Below are 20,701 nucleotides of genomic sequence, written 5' to 3' on the forward strand. Positions count from 1 at the left end.
ATTCCAGGTGTGGGAGATGCTGAATGATTCCTTGCTGCTGGAATGGTACAGCTTACTGAATTCATTTATGTATATAGTTACTAGCACCAGGAAATTTAAAAAAAAAAGCTTTAATGTGCTGCATTCAGCAATATTCTCTTCTTATACTTGTTCCTTCTCAGTACCTGCCCTGGCAGGTGGGATTTCTACCTAACCCAGCATCCTCCAGGGGACCAGTACTGGAGAACTTAAAAGATGTTCTTCTCTTCACTTCGTGTCTGGTTTCTAAGACTGTTGATTTGTTATAATGTCACGGGCCCAGCAGACCACTGGGTGAAAATCAATTTACCAAACAACCAGTTAGCTGAACCAAGCTTTGGGCTCCCTTGGTGGCTCAGCTGGTAAAGAATCTGCCTGTAATGCAGGAGACCTGGGTTCAATCGCTGGGTTAGGAAGATCTCCTGGAGAAGAGAATGACTACCCACTCCAGTATCCTGGCCTGGAGAATTCCATGGACTATACAGTCCATGGGGTTGCAAAGAGTTGGACATGACTGAGTGACTTGCACACACACACATACAGCCCTATCTTTATAGTAGTAAGTCTGGGAGGCAGACTTGTGAAAAGGAATTATTTAGGCTAGATCTTAAAGAATGGGCAGAATTCAGATGAACGATGATAAGGGAGGGAAGAAAAATCACATTCCAGAGGAAGAAACCAGCAAGAGCAAAAAAATTTCCAACAAAAAAAAAAGAAAGAAATAAAAGGGGGAAATAGTTTCAAAATAGATGTCTGGTGAACGCAGGATACTTCCCTGTGGGTACATATGCTCTTATAAATACAAATGAATAAGTCGTCCAAACCTTTTGTCTTCATTAGATTAGCTCAGCTCAGTTCAGTCACTCTGTTGTGTCCGACTCTGCGACCCCATGGACTGCAGCACGCCAGGCTTCCCTGTGCATCACCAACTCCTGGAGCTTACTCAAACTCATATCCATCGAGTTGGTGATGCCATCTAGCCATCTCATCCTGTCATCCCCTTCTCCTCCCGCCTTCAATCTTTCCCAGTATCAGGGTCTTTTCCAGTGAGTCAGTTCTTCGTGTCAGGTGGCGAAAGTGTTGGAGTTTCAGCTTTAGCATCAGTCCTTCCAATTAATATTCAGGACTGATTTTCTTTAGGACTGGCTGGTTGGATCTCCTTGCAGTCCAAGGGACTCTCGAGAGTCTTCTCCAACACCACAACTCAAAAGCATCAGTTCTTCAGTGCTCAGTTTTCTTTATGGTCCAAGTCTCACATCCACACATGACTACTGGAAAAACCAGACCTTGCTTAGTAGCTGCCTCTGTTCTTCTATTTCTTGGTGACATAAGTTCTGCTAAAGGATGAAGATCTAGCCCTGAAGAATAAATTTGCCTCCCTAAATGTTCAACTTCTGTCAGTGGACATGGACTTGAGTTAAATGGAAGTTAGCTCAAGCTGTCACACAGCTGGGTAAGGAAGGTGAACGCCAGGATATTTTTGTTCAGTGGTCCAGTGTTCAAGCCTTGATCTGAGAATCTTCTGCATGGTGATGGCAGAAGGAGGAGTAGTGTGTATCACAGAGTACCGGCTCCAGGAACAGACCCAGACTCCTATTAGTCTCTTCAGGGGTGGAGCCAAGAATCTGAATTTTCAGACCTGGTGTTATTTTATTTATTCAAGTTTGAGATTAAATGCAAATAAATAAATACACCAAGACTGAAATGCAAATCTTAAAAACATTTTTTTTTTTATAGGATTCAAGACCAGCCTTTCCATTCAATATATGTGTCTTGGTATTCCTTCTTTCAGGCAAAAGAGCTACTTTAAATGTCTAACACATAAATACAAGATAAACACCTAAACATCACAAAAGTCAGAAACTATTCGATTTCTGACTTTTGTCAGGAAGTCGCTGTTGCCTACAAGACATCCACTTTAAATATAAAGATACAATAAAATAAAAGTATAGGAAAATATATACCATGCTAACACTGAAATAAAGGTTGGTATGGATATATGAATATCAGATAAATATTTCAGATTCCAGAGATAAAGATAATAATGAAAAGTTTGCTTCAACAAGAATACAGAACAATCCTAAATGTTTGTGCATCTAATATCACAGCTTCGAAAACAAAGTAAAAATGGAGAGGAATACAAGGAGAAATAGATGAACCTACAGTTAAAATTGAAAATGTCAATTCTCATCTATCTCATTAATATTAGATAGAACAAGTAGACCAAAAATCAGTAAGGACATAGAAGATTTGATTAATACAATTCACAAATTTAATCTATTTAACATTTATAGAATATTGTGTCCAACAGTAGCAAAATATACATTCCTTTCAAATTCACATAGAACATTTACCAAGGTTGACTACGTTCTGGGCCATAAAACAAGTCTCAAGTAAAGGAAAAAAAAATTTTTTTTTTAGGTCACGCCATGCAGCATTAGGAATAATTCCCCTACCAGGGATTGAACCCATGCCCACCATACTGGAAGCATGGAGTCTTCACTACTGGACTGCAAGGGAAGTTTCCAAGTCTCAAGAAATTTTAAAGGATTTAAATCATACAAAGCATGTTCTCAGACCACAATAGAGCTAAATTAGAAATTAATCAACTCTCTGGGAACTCTCCAAGCATTAGAAAACTAAGCAACACACTTTTAAAAACTCACAAAGAAATTTTAAAAGGGAAGTTAAAACTATTTTAAACTGAATGAAAACAAAAATGTAACATCAAAATTTGCATGATACAGATAACACTTGGAGAGAGATTTTTGACCTTAAATACCTATAGTAGAAATGAAGAAATGTCTTAAATTAGGGTTGCCAGGCTTAACAAATAAAAATACAGGATACTCAACTGAATTTCAGATAAACAATAAAATTTTATCTTGTGTATGTCCCATGCAATATTCAAGATAAATTAAAACATTTTTTATGTAAAATTAAAATTTAACTGAGCATCCTATATTCCACCAAGTAACCTATCTAAATTAATGCTCTCAGATTCCACCTTAAGAAAGTAGAAAAAGAAGATCAAATTAAAGTCAAAGGAACCAGGAAAAGGGGGAAAAAATAAAGCTCAAAACAAAAATAAACAAGAAAACAATAGGGAAAATCAATGAGACCAAAAATGGTTTTTGGAGATTAATAAAACTGATAAATCTTTAGCTAGATTCTTGAGAGAGATAAACTACAAATATCACGGGACTTCCCCTGTGGTCTCAAACTACAAATATCACGGGACTTCCCTGTGGTCCAGTGGTTAGACTCCATGCTGCCAGTGTAGGGGGCACAAGTTCAATTCCTGTTTGGGGAACTAAGATCCCACATGCCACATGTTTAAAAGATTTTAAAAAAGAAGAAGAAGAGAAAGAGAAAAACAAACAAACAAACATCAGGAGTGAGACAGAGGGAATACCACTACAAATCCTAGAAATATAGCAAGGATAATAAGAAACTACAAACAGGACTTTCCTGGTAGTGCAGTAGATGAGAATTTGCCTGCCAATGCAGGGGACACAGGTTTGATCCCTGGCCCAGGAAGATTCCATATACCGCGGAGGAACTAAGCTGCAGGGCCACAACTGCTGAGACCAAGTGCTGTAACTACTGAAGCCTGAGCACTTAGAGCCCGTGCTCTGCACCAGGAGAAGCCACTGCAATGAGCAGCCCACACACCACAACTAGAGAGTGGCCTCTGCTTGCCCCAACTAGAGAAAGCCTGCCCAAACCCAACAGAGACCCAGGGCAGCCATAAAAAAAAAAAGTGGACAACTTCATGTCAGTAAACTTAACAACTTAGATGAAATAGACAAATTCCTTGAAAGATACAAACTACTAAAACATACTTAAGAAGAAATAATAACCTGAATGGTCTTATATTTATTGAAGAAATTGAATTCATAATTAAAAATTTCCCACAAAGAAAACTTCAGGCCTACATAGCTCCACTGGTGAATTCTATCAAGCATTTAGGAAGAAAATACCAATTCTATGCCAACTCTTCCAGAAAATTGAAGACAATGAAACATCTCCCAATTTATTTTGTGAAGTGACGTTATCCTTATATCAAAACCAGATAAAGACCTTATCAGAAAAGAAAACATACTAATATCTCTCATGAACATAGACATAAAAATTCTTACCAAAATTTTAGAAAATCAAATCCAGAAATAGTCTTTTAAAAAAGATAATACTTCAGGACTAGATGGGGTTTATTCTGGGAGTGAAGAGTTTAACATTTGAAAATCAGTTAGTAATTCATCAAACTAACAGACTAAAGAGAAAAAAACCCTATCATCATTTCAAAAGATGCAGAAAAAGGATTTACAAAATTAAACACATGTTCCTGACAAAAACTCTTAGTCAAGTAGACTTATAGGGGAACTTCCTCAACTAGAAAACCTACAGCTAACATCTTCCTCAATGGTACAAAACTACATATCTTCCCCTTAAGATTGGAAACAAAGCAAGGATATCCACTCTGACCAGTCTTATTCAATGTCATTGGAGTCCTAGCTAATGCAATAAGTCAAGAAAAAGAAGCAAAATCCACAGATACTGGAAAAGAAGAAATTGTCACTTTTTGCAGAGAACAGAATTACCTATGTAGAAAATAAAAAAGAATATACAAAAGGGCTCCAAAAACTAAAGTTTAGCAAGATTATAGTATATAAGGTAAACAATAGAATCTCATTTTATACCTTGTAAAAATTAACTCAGAATGAATCACAGACCTAACATGTAAAATCTTACACTAAAAAACTTACAGAAAAAAATATAGAAGAAAATCTTTGGGATAGGCAAAGATTTTTCAGATACAATACTAAAAAACCTGTCCATAAGGAATTTGTTTCATTCCTCGTTTATGGGGGTGGTTCAGTTCAGTTCAGTTCCGTTGCTCAGTCATGTCCAACTGTTTGCGACCCCATGAATCACAGCACGCCAGGCTCCCTGTCCATCACCAATTCCTGGAATTTACTCAAACTCATGTCCATTGAGTCGGTGATGCCATCCAGCCATCTCATCCTCTGTCATCCCCTTCTCCTCCTGCCCCCAATCCCTCCCAGCATCAGGCTCTTTTCCAATGAGTCAATTCTTTGCATGAGATGGCCAAAGTATTGAAGTTTCAGCTTCAACATCAGTCCTTCCAATGAACACCCAGGACTGATCTCCTTTAGGATGGACTGGTTGGATCTCCTTGCAGTCCAAGGGACTCTCAAGAGTCTTCTCCAACACCACAGTTCAAAAGCATCAATTTTTCGGCACTCAGCTTTCTTCACAGTCCAACTCTCACATCCATACATGACCCCTGGAAAAACCATAGCCTTGACTAGACGGACGTTTGTTGGCAAAGCAAAGGTTACACCTCCACATATGTTTGTCAAAACTCACAGAACTGTACACTAAAAACACAGTGAACTTAGCGTATGTAAATTGTTACTTAATAAAAAAAATCAAATGTAAAATAAAGGTTTGACACATTTTAAATACTATGCAAAGCTTATTAGGAACTAATTATCCTGCAGGTGACAAATGCAGTGGCATTGTTTGAGTTTGGAGGCAGACACAACTAGGGAGAGGCTGAAAATGGTGAAAAGCAAGAAATCACTAAAGGATTTGAAACAGTAGGAGCTGGAGAAGAGATGATCAAGCACTCAGTGTGAGAAAGAGAAGAGGGAAACACATGGCGCCTTAAAGTGAAGTTGCTCAGTCGTGTCCGGCTCTTAGCGACCCCATGGACTGTAGCCTGCCTGGCTCCTCCGCCCATGGAGTTTTCCAGGCAAGAATACTGGAGTGGGTTGCCATTTCCTTCTCCAGAGGATCTTCCGGACCTAGGGATCTAACCGGAGTCTCCCGCACTGCAGGCAGACTCGACGGTGCCTTACTCCCCCTTTAAATAACACAGCAGGAGGGTGGTGGCTGAAGTCTGGTTGGCACTGACGATGGAGGGGGACCCAGGACAAGCCTGGAGAGAGCAGCCCTGTGAACAGATCGCTGTGTACAGAGTTTAGCACATCACCATTATATCAGCGTGCAATGGGAAGAACACGGAGCCAGGAGTCCAGATATCTAGGTTCCAGCCATATTCCAGCCAGGTGAAGCCAGATAAACCCGAGACATCACATTTGTCATGATAGTAATGATGGCTCGCAAGCCTCTTCCTCTAACAGTCTTCCAGTCATGTAGTTTATACCCCGAGTCTGACTGAAATACACTTTTACCCAGTCTTTAGTTAATGAAGCGCTGTTAGCACCGGCCTCATTCATCCGCTGGAGGCGCTGCGGAATGTGTGTTGTTACTTTTGTGTGTGCTCGGTTGTGTCCGGCTCTGTCGCTCCTGGACAGTGGCCCGTCAGGCTCCTCTGTTCATGGGAATTTTTTCAGGCAAGAATACTGGAGCTGGTTGCCATTTCCTAGGCCAGGCGATCTTCCCGACCCAGGGATCGAACCCAAGTCTTTTATGTCTTCTTATTCACCTTTTACATCTGAGGAAACTGTTAAACAGTCTCACTTAAAGTCATATTAAGTCCTATCCCTTTCACCCATCCCATCGCGAGGGGCAGAGTGGTGGTGACTTTGCTAGGTAGAAGGCTTTGGGCTGAAGTTCAGACAGAAAAGCTTGCTATCTCCAGTGAGCTAAGGAGAGCGTGCCAGGTGCATAAACAACTCTTTGTCTGCATCTTAGCTATTGCTCCTGAAAGCCCTACTTCCAGTTCCCAGTTTTGTAAATACTTGCAATAGTTGGTGCGTAGGCTGAATACTGGCCTTGCAAAGATACTAGGGTTCTACTTTCTAGAATTTGGCAATATGTTACTTTACATGTTAAAGGAGATTTTGCAAGTGTGATTAACTTCAGGATCTCGAAGTGAGAGATTATCCCTGGATTATCCAGGTGGGCCCATTGTAATCACCAGGGTCCTTGTCAGATGGAGGCTAGAGGGTCAGAGTAAAAAAAAAAAAAAAAGTGTGAGGATGGAAGCAGAGTTTGGAGTGGTGCACTTTGAAGATGGAGGGAAGGGACCGCAAGCCTAAGAACGCAAGTGATCTCTGAAAACTGGAAAAGGCAAAGAAATGAATTCTCCCCTGAAAACTCCAGAAGGAATGCAACCCTAGTGATACCTTGATTTTACACTTCTGACCTCCAGTATTGCAAGAGAATAAATTTGTGTTGCTTTAAGTCACTAAATTTGTGGTAATTTATTATAGCATTAATAGACATACAGTAGGGAAGGAGAACACTGAATTAGATGTGTTTATAAAATGTAAAGCCAGAAATTGTTTAATCCTTGCCCCACATTTAAAACAAAGCAAAATGTGAACACACACACACACATATCCCTGCCAATGGCTTAAGCAATATAGCTCATTTGTCCTATTAAAAAAAGGACCTTAGTTTTGCGTGTTTAGCAGATATTATTTAACACAAAGAAATTTCTATATGATTCCCTCCAGGACACCAAATAAATTAAGGACAAATAAAATCCTTTTCCAGACTTCCCTAGAGGTCCAGTAGTTAATAGAATGAGCTTCCACTGCAGGAGAAATGGGTTCAGTCCCTGTTCAGGGAACTAAGATCCCATGTGCCTTGTGGTTCAGCCAAAAAATAATAATAATAATTAAAAAAAAAACATTCTTCTCTATCCAGAACTGTACTCAGACAAACAAACGCAAGGGTAACATTTACTAATACAAACTCATTTAGGGCTTGAGTGGAGACACATAATGGTTTAAAATCCACTTGGAGGTTTTGCTCATTTATGTCCATAATTTTCAGCTCCAATTTTCAAATTTTCCACCTTTATCTCCATAATACATTCAGACTTCTCAGATACGGATTTCTGATTCAGAATAAAACCATTCTTAATTCTCTGAAAGCAAGCATTGAACTACCTCAGGAGTTTATAAAAGGGTGTATGGGAATAAATCTTCCTTTTTACTTTGAAAATTCGCTTAACATTTGAGCCGACCTCTGGTTTTGAGAGTGACCTCCCGCTCCATTGTCCGGAGCATGAGTTTCTTGGTCATTCCAGTCCTGTGTTAACAGACAGTGACATCATCCGCAGCCCAGAGATGGCTCTCAGGTTACCACACAGATTGACTTCAGCTCCAGAGAGGATTATAGGGCAGACCTTGGCTAAGTGTGGAGATGCTGTTACAGCTAAATCAAAGGTAACTGTGAGGTCTCTGGCAGCCACCTGTCAACAGGTAAGGGAAGGAGGAGCCCATAAAGGAACCTTGAGTCATGATGACATTCTCCAAGCTTTATTTTTATTTCAGGTTAAAGGGTCAGACAGAAAAGCAATTCGCAGTGGTCTTTATTTATGGTTCTCAGAGGCCCGGTTGGTGAAGCATCTTGAAGAAGAAGGATGGCTCAGGTGGGAGTCTCGTTTCCCATCCACCTGATGACAGACTGAGGGCCTTGCACTTTGTGAAAGCCCAGCTTTTTATGAATGGGCATTAATGTTTGCAGGCACAACACGAGAGCCATCCTCTCTGCCGTGCAGAGAGCTGTGTGTTTTCTCTCTGTCTTCCCTTCCTGGCCACCTGAAAGATATATTCCTATCACCTGTCACTGACCTTTGCAGGCCAGGTAAGGAGACACAAGCATCCCTGGCTGGCAAGCTTGGCTAGAGATTCTCACACTCTTCTCCAATGCTCAAAAGCCAGTGCAAGACTTCCCTTGTGGTTTGGTGCTTAAGAATACACCTGCTAATACAGAGGATATGGGTTTGATCCCTGGTCTGGGAAGTTTCCACATGCTGTGGGGCAAATAGACTTGTGTGCCACATCTACTGAGCCTGCACCCCCTGGAGCCTGCACTCTACAAAAAGAAAAACACCACAGTAAGTTCTCACAGCACAACTAGAGAGTAGCCCCTGCTCGCCACAGCTAGAGAAAGCCTGTGTCCATCAATGAAGACCCAGTGCAGCCAAAAATTATTACATTAAAAAAATACAGTGCAAATTTATTTATTGTGCCTTCTCTTGATGCAAGAATAAGACTCCATTCTTTGCAGAGGTCATCTTCCCTGAGTAGGTGCAGTGCTCAGAGGAAATGGGCAGAGAGGAGCAGAGAAGGAAGGAGACCCCTCACCCTGTTGCTCTGGGTCCTCTCTACCTCCTTCTCATCCTTTAATGTTCAGTTTGGACCTCTCCCTCACCCCCCAATCTGATGGCATGGTCCTCTACATTTTCACGTCCAGCTGACACAGTGGGTTGGCAGACAGAATGGCCAAGGTGGAGGGGGTGGGGTGGGACTGAATGTTTTCTTTGCCAACGAAGGCTTTAGGACCTCAACATCTGGGAGCTAGATTCGTTCTCTGTGAAGTAGATTTGATAAAATCAGCCTCCAATGCAGTGTGTTGAAAATTACCTTTACCCCAACTCATTGCCTGGCTGTCTAGTTCTCATTCTTCAGAGAGAGGCCTGCCCTTCACCTTCCCCCTCACCCACCCTTCCAGAAAAAGCGAAGGAACCTCTTCTGTATTGTTCCATAAACCTGGCCCATAGAAGCTGCTCAAAAAGTATTTGCTGAATGATGCAGGCTTAGCCAAGCCTCATGGGCAATATCATTCCAGACAGTCAAAGGGGGCCCATCACAGCTCATGTAACCCTCCCATCTAAAATATTTTACCAAGAAAAGAAGAGCTGCCTTAATATTCAAGTAATGGTGGGACTTCCCTGGTGGTTAAAAATCTGCCTTGCCCTGCAGGGGACATGGGTTTGATCCCTGGTTGAGGAACTAAGATCCCACACACCGTGGAACAATTAAGCCCTAACACCTGCTACAGCTACTTTAAAAATATTCAGTTAATGGCACTAAAGGGGTAGACTGACAGAAGAGTGATCTGGGATAGATCAGGTTTGGCCAATATATGAGGAATCGGGTCTCAAACATCTTTTTACTTTTCTCAAGAGACCAAAAGCTGGCCAGGGGTGGGTGATGGCTTGTTCATCCCTGTATTCCTGCACCTGGCAGAGTACCTGTACCCAGTTATCATTACCCTGTATCATTTAAGCAAAATGATAGGTAGATAAATAAATCAAATGATTTTTGAAATGTGTTTGCATGCAAAGATAAATATGAGATATATTGTTTTCTTTGTTACCTCCACTGCAAGTAGAGCTTGCGCCTTCCCTACATGTGTGCCTTGACCCCTTCCTTGATCACCTGGAAAGACTTGTTTCCATTGTCATAACTGGCCTGTGAAGGACAGGTGAGTAGGTACAAGCATTCATGACTGACAGACTTGGGTCTGGGAGATTCTTATATTTCATAAGGCAGCTAAACCCTAGTAACAGTATTCACTGATAACTGATATGTTAGTTAATAATAAAGGCTACCCTTTCCAAAAGACACTGCCACTTAGTCTGATGATTCTTTTTCTTTTTTTTAGCTCCTCTGGGTTTTCTGTTGCTGAGTGTGGGCTTTCTCTAGTTGGGCGGCTCTTCTCTGGTACTCTCCGGCTTCTCATTGTGGTGGCTTTTCTTTCTGCGGAGCACAGACTCTAGGCACATGGGCTTCCATAGTTGCAGCACATGGGTTCTAGAGCGTGGGCTCAGTAGCTGCAGCCCACAGGCTTAGCTGCTGTGCGGCATGTGGAATCTTCCCAGACCAGGGATCGATCCTGTGTCCCCTGCAGTGGCAGGTGGATTCTTACCCACTGCACCATGAGAGAAGTCTTACTCTGATGATTCTTGAAAACAAGAGATTTTAGCACACAAAATAGCAAAGTTATAACAGACAAATGAGTGGAAACGATACTTTGGAACACAGAATAGCCTCAAGATACTAGTTGAAACAATTTTCATCATCCCCAAAGAAATTCCATACCCCTTAGCAGTCACTTCCATTTCCTGCCTCCCTCCGCCTTATAAATGGAATCTTACAATATATGGTCTTTTGTAATTAACTTCTTAGCTTCATGTTTTCAAGGCTGATCCATGTTGTAGCATGTATCAGTATCTCATTTCTTTTTATCGCCAAATACACTTCCTTGTATTGCTGTATCACTTTTACTCATGTGCTCATCAGTTAATAGACCCCTGGGTTGTTTCCCATTTTTGGCTGTCTCTCCAAGTTTTGAAGACACTTCAATATTTCTCCCCCAGTTATCATTGCTATCTACTGCAATCCTCTGTGTGTGACTTTGGACTTTTACTGTTATACCTTTCAGAATATTCTCTCCATTCCTAATGTAGAAATTTCATGATGATGTGCCTTGGTGGAATTTGAATTTATCATTCAATGCCCTGACCTCTCAATGGAACTTTTTAACTGAGATACCTGAGGCTTCAAAACTGGGAAATTTTCATGTATGATTTCTTTATACTTTCCTTTCTTCCATTTTCTTAACTATTTTTTTAATTCGTATGACTGGATGTTGGATCTTCTGGCTTGATACTTTCTTATCTTCTCCTGTTTTTCATTTCTTTAATTATAGTTTCTAGAACATTCTTATAACTTCATTTTCTAACCTTTCTGTTAAAGTAGCATGTATGTGTGTTTTCATACAAAAATGGACATCAGTATTCTAAATGACACACCTGAGTATTTTGTTCTAACCGAAAATGTGGTCATTACTCACTCAACAAGCTTCAAAATAAAATTTTAAAAGACAATTAAAAGCTCATTTTCACATGTAAAGGATCTCTTATTGCATGTTATAGTGTAGGCACCTTCTGCTAAAAAATAGTTCACAACCCATCTCATGTGTAATCAGTTGCCACATGTTTGTTCTTTTACACTTGGCCATTTTGTGATCTGGGCTTCCCAGGTGGTGCTAGTGGTAAAGAACCCACTTGCCAATTCAGGAGACTAAGAGACGAAGCTTTGATCCCTGGGTCAGGAAGATCCCCTGCAGGAGGGCATGGCAACCCACTCCAGTATTCTTGCCTGGAGAATTCCATGGGAAGAGGAGCCTGGCGGGCTACAGTCCTTGGGGTCCCAAAAGAATCGGACACAACTGAAGTGACCTAGCATGCAACATTTTGTGATCTGGGTCAGTTGGTTCCTTGGGCAGAGGGCAAAAGGATACCATGAGAGGGGTCTTCATTTTTGTCTCGTCTTCTACGATATTTTGTGGGAAATGATGGTAAAGCTAAAGAGTAAAACGTCTTTTTGGGGTGACGTGTGGCTTCACACACCTTCTTCTTGCTGACCATCCCTGAAGCCTTTCACCTTCTTGGGAAACAAAAGAGTGTGTGGTTTAGTACACATATTCTGAACCCTGAGAAACTTGCTTTAAAAATACTGACCTTGACCGTCCAAGCCATAGGATCTTGGCCCTGAACTCCTTCTGTCTCAGTTTCTTCATCTGTAAAATGCAGTTAGTAATAACAGCCACTCATGGCGTGGCTGTGAGAGGGAGCTCTGTTGCTATGTGGGAAGAAGCACTTATAGAGTCCAGCCAAGCAGCGCTGTTAGCCCCTGTCCTCTGGTATTGGTTTTCCATTGCTGTTGAGTGGCCTAAAAAAAAACACAGATTTATGATCTTACAGTTCTGGGGGTAGTAAGTCCTAAAATCAAAGTGTCAACAGGGCTACATTCCTTTTAGAAGCTTCAGGGGAGTATTTCACTCATTGCCTTGCCTGTTCCAGCTCACCTATATTCCCTGGCTCATGGCTCCTTCCTTCATCTTCAAAGCACATCATTTCAGCATCAGCTTCTGCTTCTGCTGTCCCATCTCTGCCTCTGATCCTCCTGCTTCCCTTTTATTTATTTATTTTTATATTTATTTATTTGGCTGCATCGGGTCTTAGTCGCAACATGCGAGATCTTAGTTGTGGTGCATGGACTCGGGAGCAGGGGATTCAGTAGTTGTGTTGTTCCAGCTTAGTTGCTCCATGGCATGTGAGATCTTAGTTCCCAGTGTGTGCGTGTGTGTTAATTTCTCAGTCGTGTCTAACTCTTTGCAACCCCATGGAGTGTAGCCCCCGCCAGGCTCCTCTGTCTGTGGGCCTTCCCAGGCAAGAATACTGGAGTGGTTTGCCATTCCCTTCTTCAGGGGATTTTCCTGACCCAGGGTCAAACCCAGGTCTCCTACACGCAGATTCTTTACTGTCTAAGCCACCAGGAAAGTTCTTTATTTCCCAGACCAGGGATCCAACCAGCGCCCCCTGCAGTGGAAGCTCAGAGTCTTAACCACTGGACTGCCAGGGAATTCCTTCCAAAGTTCATTTTACTAAGTGAGGAAACACAGTCACAGTGGCCAGGTAATCTGGGGATATCTGTATCTTCGGAACAGCATTCTTTTGCCTGCCACAGCTGTGTTGCAAGTTGGTGGAAACCCTGTCCCTCTGTGTGTTATACAGGACTTCCCTGGTGGCTCAGATGGTAAAGAATCTGGCTTCAGAGCAGGAGACCCAGGTTCGATCTCTGGGTGTGGAAGATCCCCTGGAGGAGGGCATGGCAACCCATTCCAGTATTCTTGCCTGAGAATCCCATGGACAGGGGAGCCTGGTGGCTACAGTCCATGGGGTCACAGAGTCAGACACGACTCAGCACGGACCACCACCACCAGGTACGAGTAGAGAGTAGCTCTGGCCCTGAGAAGAGGATTAGCAGGAATGGAAGGCCTGTGTTGTGAGAACGTATGTACAGCAACAACAAGAAGAACAAATCCCACTTGTAGCTGTGGGCATGAGACTCCTTTCCTTCCCAAAATTAAAAGAATAAGGCTTTGGAGGCCAGGGGAACAGTGCCGTGAAAGGGAAGGATTTGGACCAGGCCGGGGGGCCAGCTATGAGGAAGCAGCAGTCAGCTGTTTTAAAGGATGGATTAGACACACACTCCAGGTGTTTTGAGATAACTCTCCCAACGCACTCAGTGCTCTGCATTCCTTTCCACAACTCTCTAAGAAAAGTGTCTCTTCTGGCTTAGGAAGAATAAAAAAATTGCCACTCCAACTCCCTCATCTTAATCCCTTGCCATTTGGAGAACAATAGAGAAAGCACACCTGACAAAGGTGTTGGGCTCCTGTCCAGGGCCTCTTTGCTTTGTGAAGGGCTCACAGGGAAGCTTCATCTTCACGCTTCCTCCAAGGCTGGAGACACAGACCAAGCCAAGCCCCTGATTTCAGTTTCTTTCGGAAATGTGTTAACACAGACATTGGAAAGATGGCTTTGGGAGTCATCATCTGAGGCTGGTGCTTCTAGCCCTGCGGCTCCCAAACATTACCTCCATACTTTATTTAAATTTGAAATTAGGGGACCTTCCTGGTGGTCCAGTGATTAAGATGCTGTGTTCCCACTATGGGGGCACAGGTTCAATCCCTGGTTGGGGACGATCCCATGTGCCGTTGGTACAGCTAAAAAAAAAAAAAAATCATAGACTTGAAAGTAGGTCTCTTGTCAGACCTAACTTTTTTGCCAGATGAGAATTAAAAATATCAGGACACTGAGATGCATTTTCATATGCGTGGTAGCAGGGACACTGCCTACTGTAAAGCAGCTGCAATGCAAATGTTCTCCCAGAGACTACTCAGCAAACAGTACCAAAGCATCACTGGATCTTGTTGCTGTTCAGCCGCTAAGTGGTGTCCGACTCTTTGTGACCCCATGGACTGCAGCATGCCAGGCTTCCCTGTCCTTCACCATCTCCCAGAGTTTGCTCAAACTCATGTCCATTGAGTCAATGAAGCCATCCAACCATCTCATTCTCTGCTGCCCCCTTCTCCTTTTGCCTTCAATCATTTTCAGCATCAGGGTCTTTTCTAGTAAGATGGCTCTTTGCATCAGGTGGCCGAAGTACTGGAGCTTTAGTTTCAGCATCAGTCCTTCCAATAAATATTCAGGGTTGATTTCCTTTAGGACTGACTGATTTGATCTCCTTGCTGTCCAAGGGACGCTCAAGAGTCTTCCTCAACACCACAATTGAAAAGCATATCACTGGATATAAGGAACATGAAAGTCTTTTTTCAAATGACTTTCCCCCAAGTACTCTCCTTTAATAATGTCCACAATAAAAATGGACTAATTTCAGGCAATAAAACCAAGCAGATGTGTCATATGGGAAAGTCATAATCATATCTTTCTCTTCTAATGATTTTTGTAGGAGCCATCGCTGTATGGAGTGCAACAGAACAGACTGACGATTGAGGGGCTGTGATTCTTCTGTGCTGCCTTTCCCCCTCACTTCCTTGAAGCTGAAATCATCTGCAAAGAGAAAACCTGAACAACGGGCAGGAAGGTGGTTTATTAGAAAATGCTTTCAGGGCTTCCCTGGTGGCTCAGTGGTAAAGAGTCTGCCTGCCAATGCAGGACACATAGGTTTGATCCCTGATCCAGGAAGATCCCTCATGCTACAGAGCAACTAAGTCCATGGGCTACAACTACTGAGCCCACATGCCACAGTTACTGAAGCCTGCATGCCCTAGAGCCTGGGCTCTGCAATAAGAGAAGCTATTGCAATGAGAAGCTCGCATACCTCAGCTAGAGCAACCCCTGCTCACTGCAACTAGAGAAAGCCTACATGCAGCAATGAAGACCCAGCCCAGCCAAAAATTAATAAACAAAATTATTATTTTTTTAAATAAAGTGCTTTCATATTTCAAAAATAAAGTGCAAAAATTCTTCATTGGTCATTAATAGATAGATCCCTGGATGTAGGGAGGCATTTTCACAGAGTAGGTTGCCACAGGCTCTGCACACTCCCTGGTGATAGTGAGAGATGGAAATAAGACTAAGGAAGAGAAGAGCAAGAAACTACCAGGGTTGGACTTCCCTGGTGGTCCAGTGGTTAAGACTCTGTGCTACCAATGCCAGGGGGTACGGGTTCAATCCCTGATCAGGGAACTAAGAGGTGAGGTGAGGCCAAAAGATCTTTTTAAAAAGAAGAAAGAAAGAAAAGAAACCACGAGAGTATAACCCCAAACCTCTGATTCTCCAGAAGTCTTGACTGCATGCCTCACTGTTATTTTCCTGAGACATCAAATGAGAAATTTCAAAAAACAGAAGACTGAAAGTACACTTTTTTAGATTCTCTGTGGTTTCATTTTATAAGTGATTCAACATCAACTACCTTTATGGCATGCTTTCCAAGTGTTCCACTGGCCATAATTTTTTTGTATTTATTAATTAATCAATTAATTACTTTATTACTGAAGTGTAGTTGACTCATAATATTGTATTAGCATCAGGTAACAGCAAAGTGATTTGGCTATATGTACATATGTATGTATCTATGTTCTTTTTTTATGTTTCCTGCACTGGCGGGCAAGTTCTTTACCACTAGCGCCACCTGGGAAGCCCCTTCTATATTCTTTTTTTGAATTCTTTTCCATTATAGTTTATTATAAGATACTGAATGTGGTTCTCTGTGCTATGCAGTAAACCCTTGCTGTTTCTCTCTTAATGTTTAATTAAAATATTTGCTCATAGAAGACTTACCATTCATTCCTACAAAAGAGGCAGAAACTTTGAGCAATCTAGGTTTTAAAAAAAGATAGATACACAGATATATTATATATAATGTAGCTCACATCTATATCTCAGAAGTTTAATTTAATAGTCAATAGGCTATATACCTTTTTGACTAGGACACTTGTCAAATGTCAATAATAGTATCAAAAAGTATATCAACAATAGGAAACCATGGAATCCTAATTACCTTTGTTTTACCACCACTCCTATTACAGATTTTCCTTAAATGTCAGTGTCATGGGAGAAGGAGAGGGTGGGATGATTTGAGAGAATAGCATTGAAACATATACATTACTGTATGTAAGACAGATGACTTCCCTGTAGCTCTTAAGTTAAAGAATCTGCCTGCAATGCAGGAGATCCAGGTTAGATCTCTGGGTCAGGAAGATCCCCTGGAGGAGGGCATGGCAACCCACTCCAGTATTCTTGCCTGGAGAATTCCATGGACAGAGGAGCCTGGCGGGCTACAGTCCATGGGGTCACAAGGAGTCAGACATGACTGAGCGACTAACACTACTATGTAAAATACAACTATGTAAATTAGATAACCAGTGTGGGTGCTCTGTGATGACTTGGAGGGATGGGGTGGGAAGGCAGGTGGGAGGAAAGGTTCAGGATGGAGGGGATACATGTATGCCTACGGCCGATTCATACTGATGTATGGAAAAAGCCATCACAATATTTTAAATTAATTATCTTCCAATTAAAATAAATCAATAATTTTTTAAAAAAATTAAAAGGCAAAAAAGAAGTGTCAGTGTCACTTTAGACTAAATAGCCAACTGTATAAATGAGTCTCTGACTGAGAATTTAACTTCCTTCAAGAAACAATGAATGAAGTTATGGAATAAGTAATTTTATTTCACAGAAAAGGCTAGGAAAATTCCTATACATAATGTTTTAGCAATTCAACAGTTTTTAAGGGTCCAAGCCTCTGCTGGATGGAGGCACAGAAGCCTCAACCCTGTCCCCAGAGTTGAGCAAGCATTTCTCATCAGCACTCACTTGCCCAGGAAGGGAGTTCACCTTCTCAGCCCTGCATGTGGACAACTTCGAACCAGAGTACAGAACTGGAACTCATCAAACTCATTGACGACCAATGGGTTTGCCCTTCCCCAAGTTCAGCCCTTCCCCTCTGCCAGGTCATTCATGACATCCTAAGATGTCAACTACTTCTTTCTCTGCCTCCTTCCTCTCTCTCACAGCTCCACTGCCTTCCTCTCTCAACACTCATTCATTTATCCAGCAAATATTTATGGAGCTCCATCTTTGAAGGTGAGCGCAATAGATATGGCTCCTGCCCCTGGAAGTTCGGAGTCCAGCACTACAAGGACACATCAACCAAATAGTCACACAATTACACATTAGTTACCGGCTGTGAAAGTACTATGAATACAAGTAAAATGAGCACTTTCCTGGTGACTCAGTGGTAAAGAATCCACCGGCCATTGCAGGAGATAGGGGTTCAATCCCTGCTCTGGGAAGATCCCACATTGCTCAGAGCAACTAAGTCCGTGCACTGTAACTATGGTGCCTGTGCTCAACAGCCCGGGAGCCACAACTACTGAAGCCTGCATGCCTTATAATGCATGATCCACAACAAGCCACTGCAATGAGAAGCCTGCGCACAGCAACTAGAGAGTAGCTCCCGCTCATCACAGCTAGAGAAAAACCCGAGCAGCAACAAAGACCCAGCACAGTCAAAAATAAATAAATACATTGGAAAAAAAAAGTAACATGAGATGATTATAAAGGAGCCCTCACCTACATTGGGAGGGAGAGGGGGGAAGGAGCTAGAGCTGCTTTTCTGAGGATGAAGCTTTGAGCTGGCATCTGAAGAATAGGTAGCAATTAACTGGCTGAAAGACGGGAAAGTGGTCCAGGCCCAGGAAGGAGAATTTGCCAAGACCCTCAGGAGGCAAGGCGTATTATTTCTCTTTTCTTTTCCTAACTCTGAGTTACCTCTTATAATTATCCCCAACAAAGGAGCATGGAGGTGGGGGACAGGAGGTGGGGGGGAACTGCATCTATAAGAATTGAAATTCTTGCTGCTGAGCAAAAGTTATTGAGAAGTAAGTTCAGGATGAAACAGTGGCTCAGTCATGTCCGACTCTTTGTGACCCCATGGACTGTAGCCTGCCAGGCTCCTCTGTCCACGGGATTCCCTAGGTGAGAATACTGGAGTGGGTAGTTATTCCCTTCTCCAGGGGATTTTCTGACCCAAGGATAGAACCCAGGTCTTCTGCATTGCAGGCAGATTCTTTACCATTGGTTTTAATGTATGAGGATGTAGGACTTGGGGAGGTGTGATCCTGACTACCAACTATACCCTGGTATCCTTTCCTTCTTTCTTTCAGCACAAGAGCTACGCCCCTGCCCACTGGATCTGTTGTTTTAGAAGGGCAAAGATCTCCCACAGACTACAGTTTCCAGCTTCCTTTGCAGCCATGGGGTGTTCACCTAAGTTCCAATGAGATTTCAGTGGAAATAAAAGTTGCTTCCTTTAAGGGAGATTGCTTGTTTTCCCTCCCCATGGCCACATTCTTAACCAGTGGACCATGAGGGAAGTAAGGTCTACCATGCTCTCTTCTGATAGAGAAAGTTCCTGGGTCACTGGGAAGGTTCTGGTGCAGAGTCACACCCCAGGTCAGGACTGTTCCATGTGACAGAAGTTCACTGTAATATTGCATTTGGGGGGTTTCCTTAAGTTAGCCTGTCCCTTAATTAACAGAGAAGTGGTTATCTTATTTAGTCATTTGGTCTTCATAATGCCAACCAAGACAAAAGTCATCACCAAAATCATGATGGAAAAGATGAAGAAATTTGATTATCTAAAAGTTTTGTAGGTTAGCAAACACAAGTCAAATCAAATGCCAAATGCCAAAACTGGAAAACAGTATTTGCAACACAGGATAGATGAAAGACTAACATCACATACCTTTTTCTTTTGGCTTCGCCTCTTGACTTGCAGGATCTTCGTTCCCCGACCAGGGACTGAACCTAGGCCCTGGCAGTGAAAGTGACAAGTCCTAACCACTGGACTGCCAGGGGATTTCCACATACATTTTATTAAGTATTAACTACATATCAGGCACTGTGCTGAGTGCTTTATAAGGACTGTCCTGATTAAGACTAACTATAGGGACTTCCCTGGTGGCTTGGTGGCTGACTCCATGCTCCCAACTCAGGGGACCCACGTTCAACCCCTGGTCAGGGAACTAGATCTCACAGGCTGCAACAAAGATGAAAGTGCCACAACTAACCCGGTGCACCCAAATAAATAAATATTTAAAAAAAGACTGACTATAACCCTGTATGAAGGTGCAATACAACACAGTGATTAATCACGGACTCCAAATTCATCACCGACTTGCTGTGTGGCTTTGGGGAAGTGACCTAAAATGGGGATAATAATAGTACCTTCTTTCTAGGGTTTATGAAAATTAGATGCTACAGCATTGCTACGAACAGTGGGGCGGGCAGGCGGTGCCCTGTATAAGGACAAACTAGTAAGGCAATAATTAGGTCTGATACCCAGTGCCTGCTCTCCAAGTCAGGTGCCTTAGTGCAGGGTGATACCAGCCTGAGAAAGCAGTGCCTTTTTCTAATTTTCACAAAGATGCCTTATGGACTAGTGGCCCTGAAATGAGATGGTAGGAAATGCTCCCTGGGAAGACCAACAAATCAGCAGGGGAGCAGGGGCTGCTCAGGACAAGTTAACAATTGTCACTAACATTGTTCTCATTCTCCTGATGAGAAATCAGGCTTAGAGAGGCTAAGTGATTTCTCTACCACAGAATTCAGACATTCTTATAGATGCATAACAAAAAGACAAAAAATCCAACAGAAATACATAAAGGACACCCTTCACAGAAAAAAATAACACACATACAAAATCACTCATAGTTAAAGAACTGAAATTTGGACTTCCCTGATGGTACAGTGGATAAGATTCTGCCTGCCAATGGAGGGGACACAGGTTTGATCCCTGGTCTGGGAAGATTCCACATGCCTGAGAGCTACTAAAGCCTGTGTGCCAGCCACAACTACTGAGCCCCCAGTGCTGCAACTATTGAAGACGGGGCACCTAGAGCCTATCCTCCACAACAAGAGAAGCCACTGCAATGAGAACTCCGAGAACTGCAATGAAGACTAGCCATCATTCACTGCAACTAGAGAAAGCCCGCACATAGCAATGAAGACCCACCCAGCAAGACCAGAAATAAATGAATAAAATAAAGAAGTGAAAGTTGAAACAGTAAG

The 20,701-nt window shown here is 42.4% G+C and overlaps 1 protein-coding gene across 2 annotated transcripts in view; it reads right to left on the reverse strand.

Annotated features, from left to right (window-relative positions):
- The window catches only part of SPMIP9 (sperm microtubule inner protein 9), a 70,675-nt gene that overhangs the window by 29,924 nt on the left and 20,050 nt on the right, over nucleotides 1–20,701 (reverse strand). For both annotated transcript variants that reach the window (XM_020893434.2, XM_020893433.2), the window contains exon 3: nucleotides 12,275–12,485. In XM_020893434.2, the coding sequence (XP_020749093.2) occupies nucleotides 12,275–12,292 (18 nt within the window). In that variant the 5' untranslated portion in view covers nucleotides 12,293–12,485. The remainder of the gene's footprint in view (nucleotides 1–12,274; nucleotides 12,486–20,701) is intronic.

Source organism: Odocoileus virginianus, chromosome 2, assembly GCF_023699985.2.
Source record: "Odocoileus virginianus isolate 20LAN1187 ecotype Illinois chromosome 2, Ovbor_1.2, whole genome shotgun sequence".
Classification (NCBI taxonomy): Eukaryota; Metazoa; Chordata; class Mammalia; order Artiodactyla; family Cervidae; genus Odocoileus; species Odocoileus virginianus.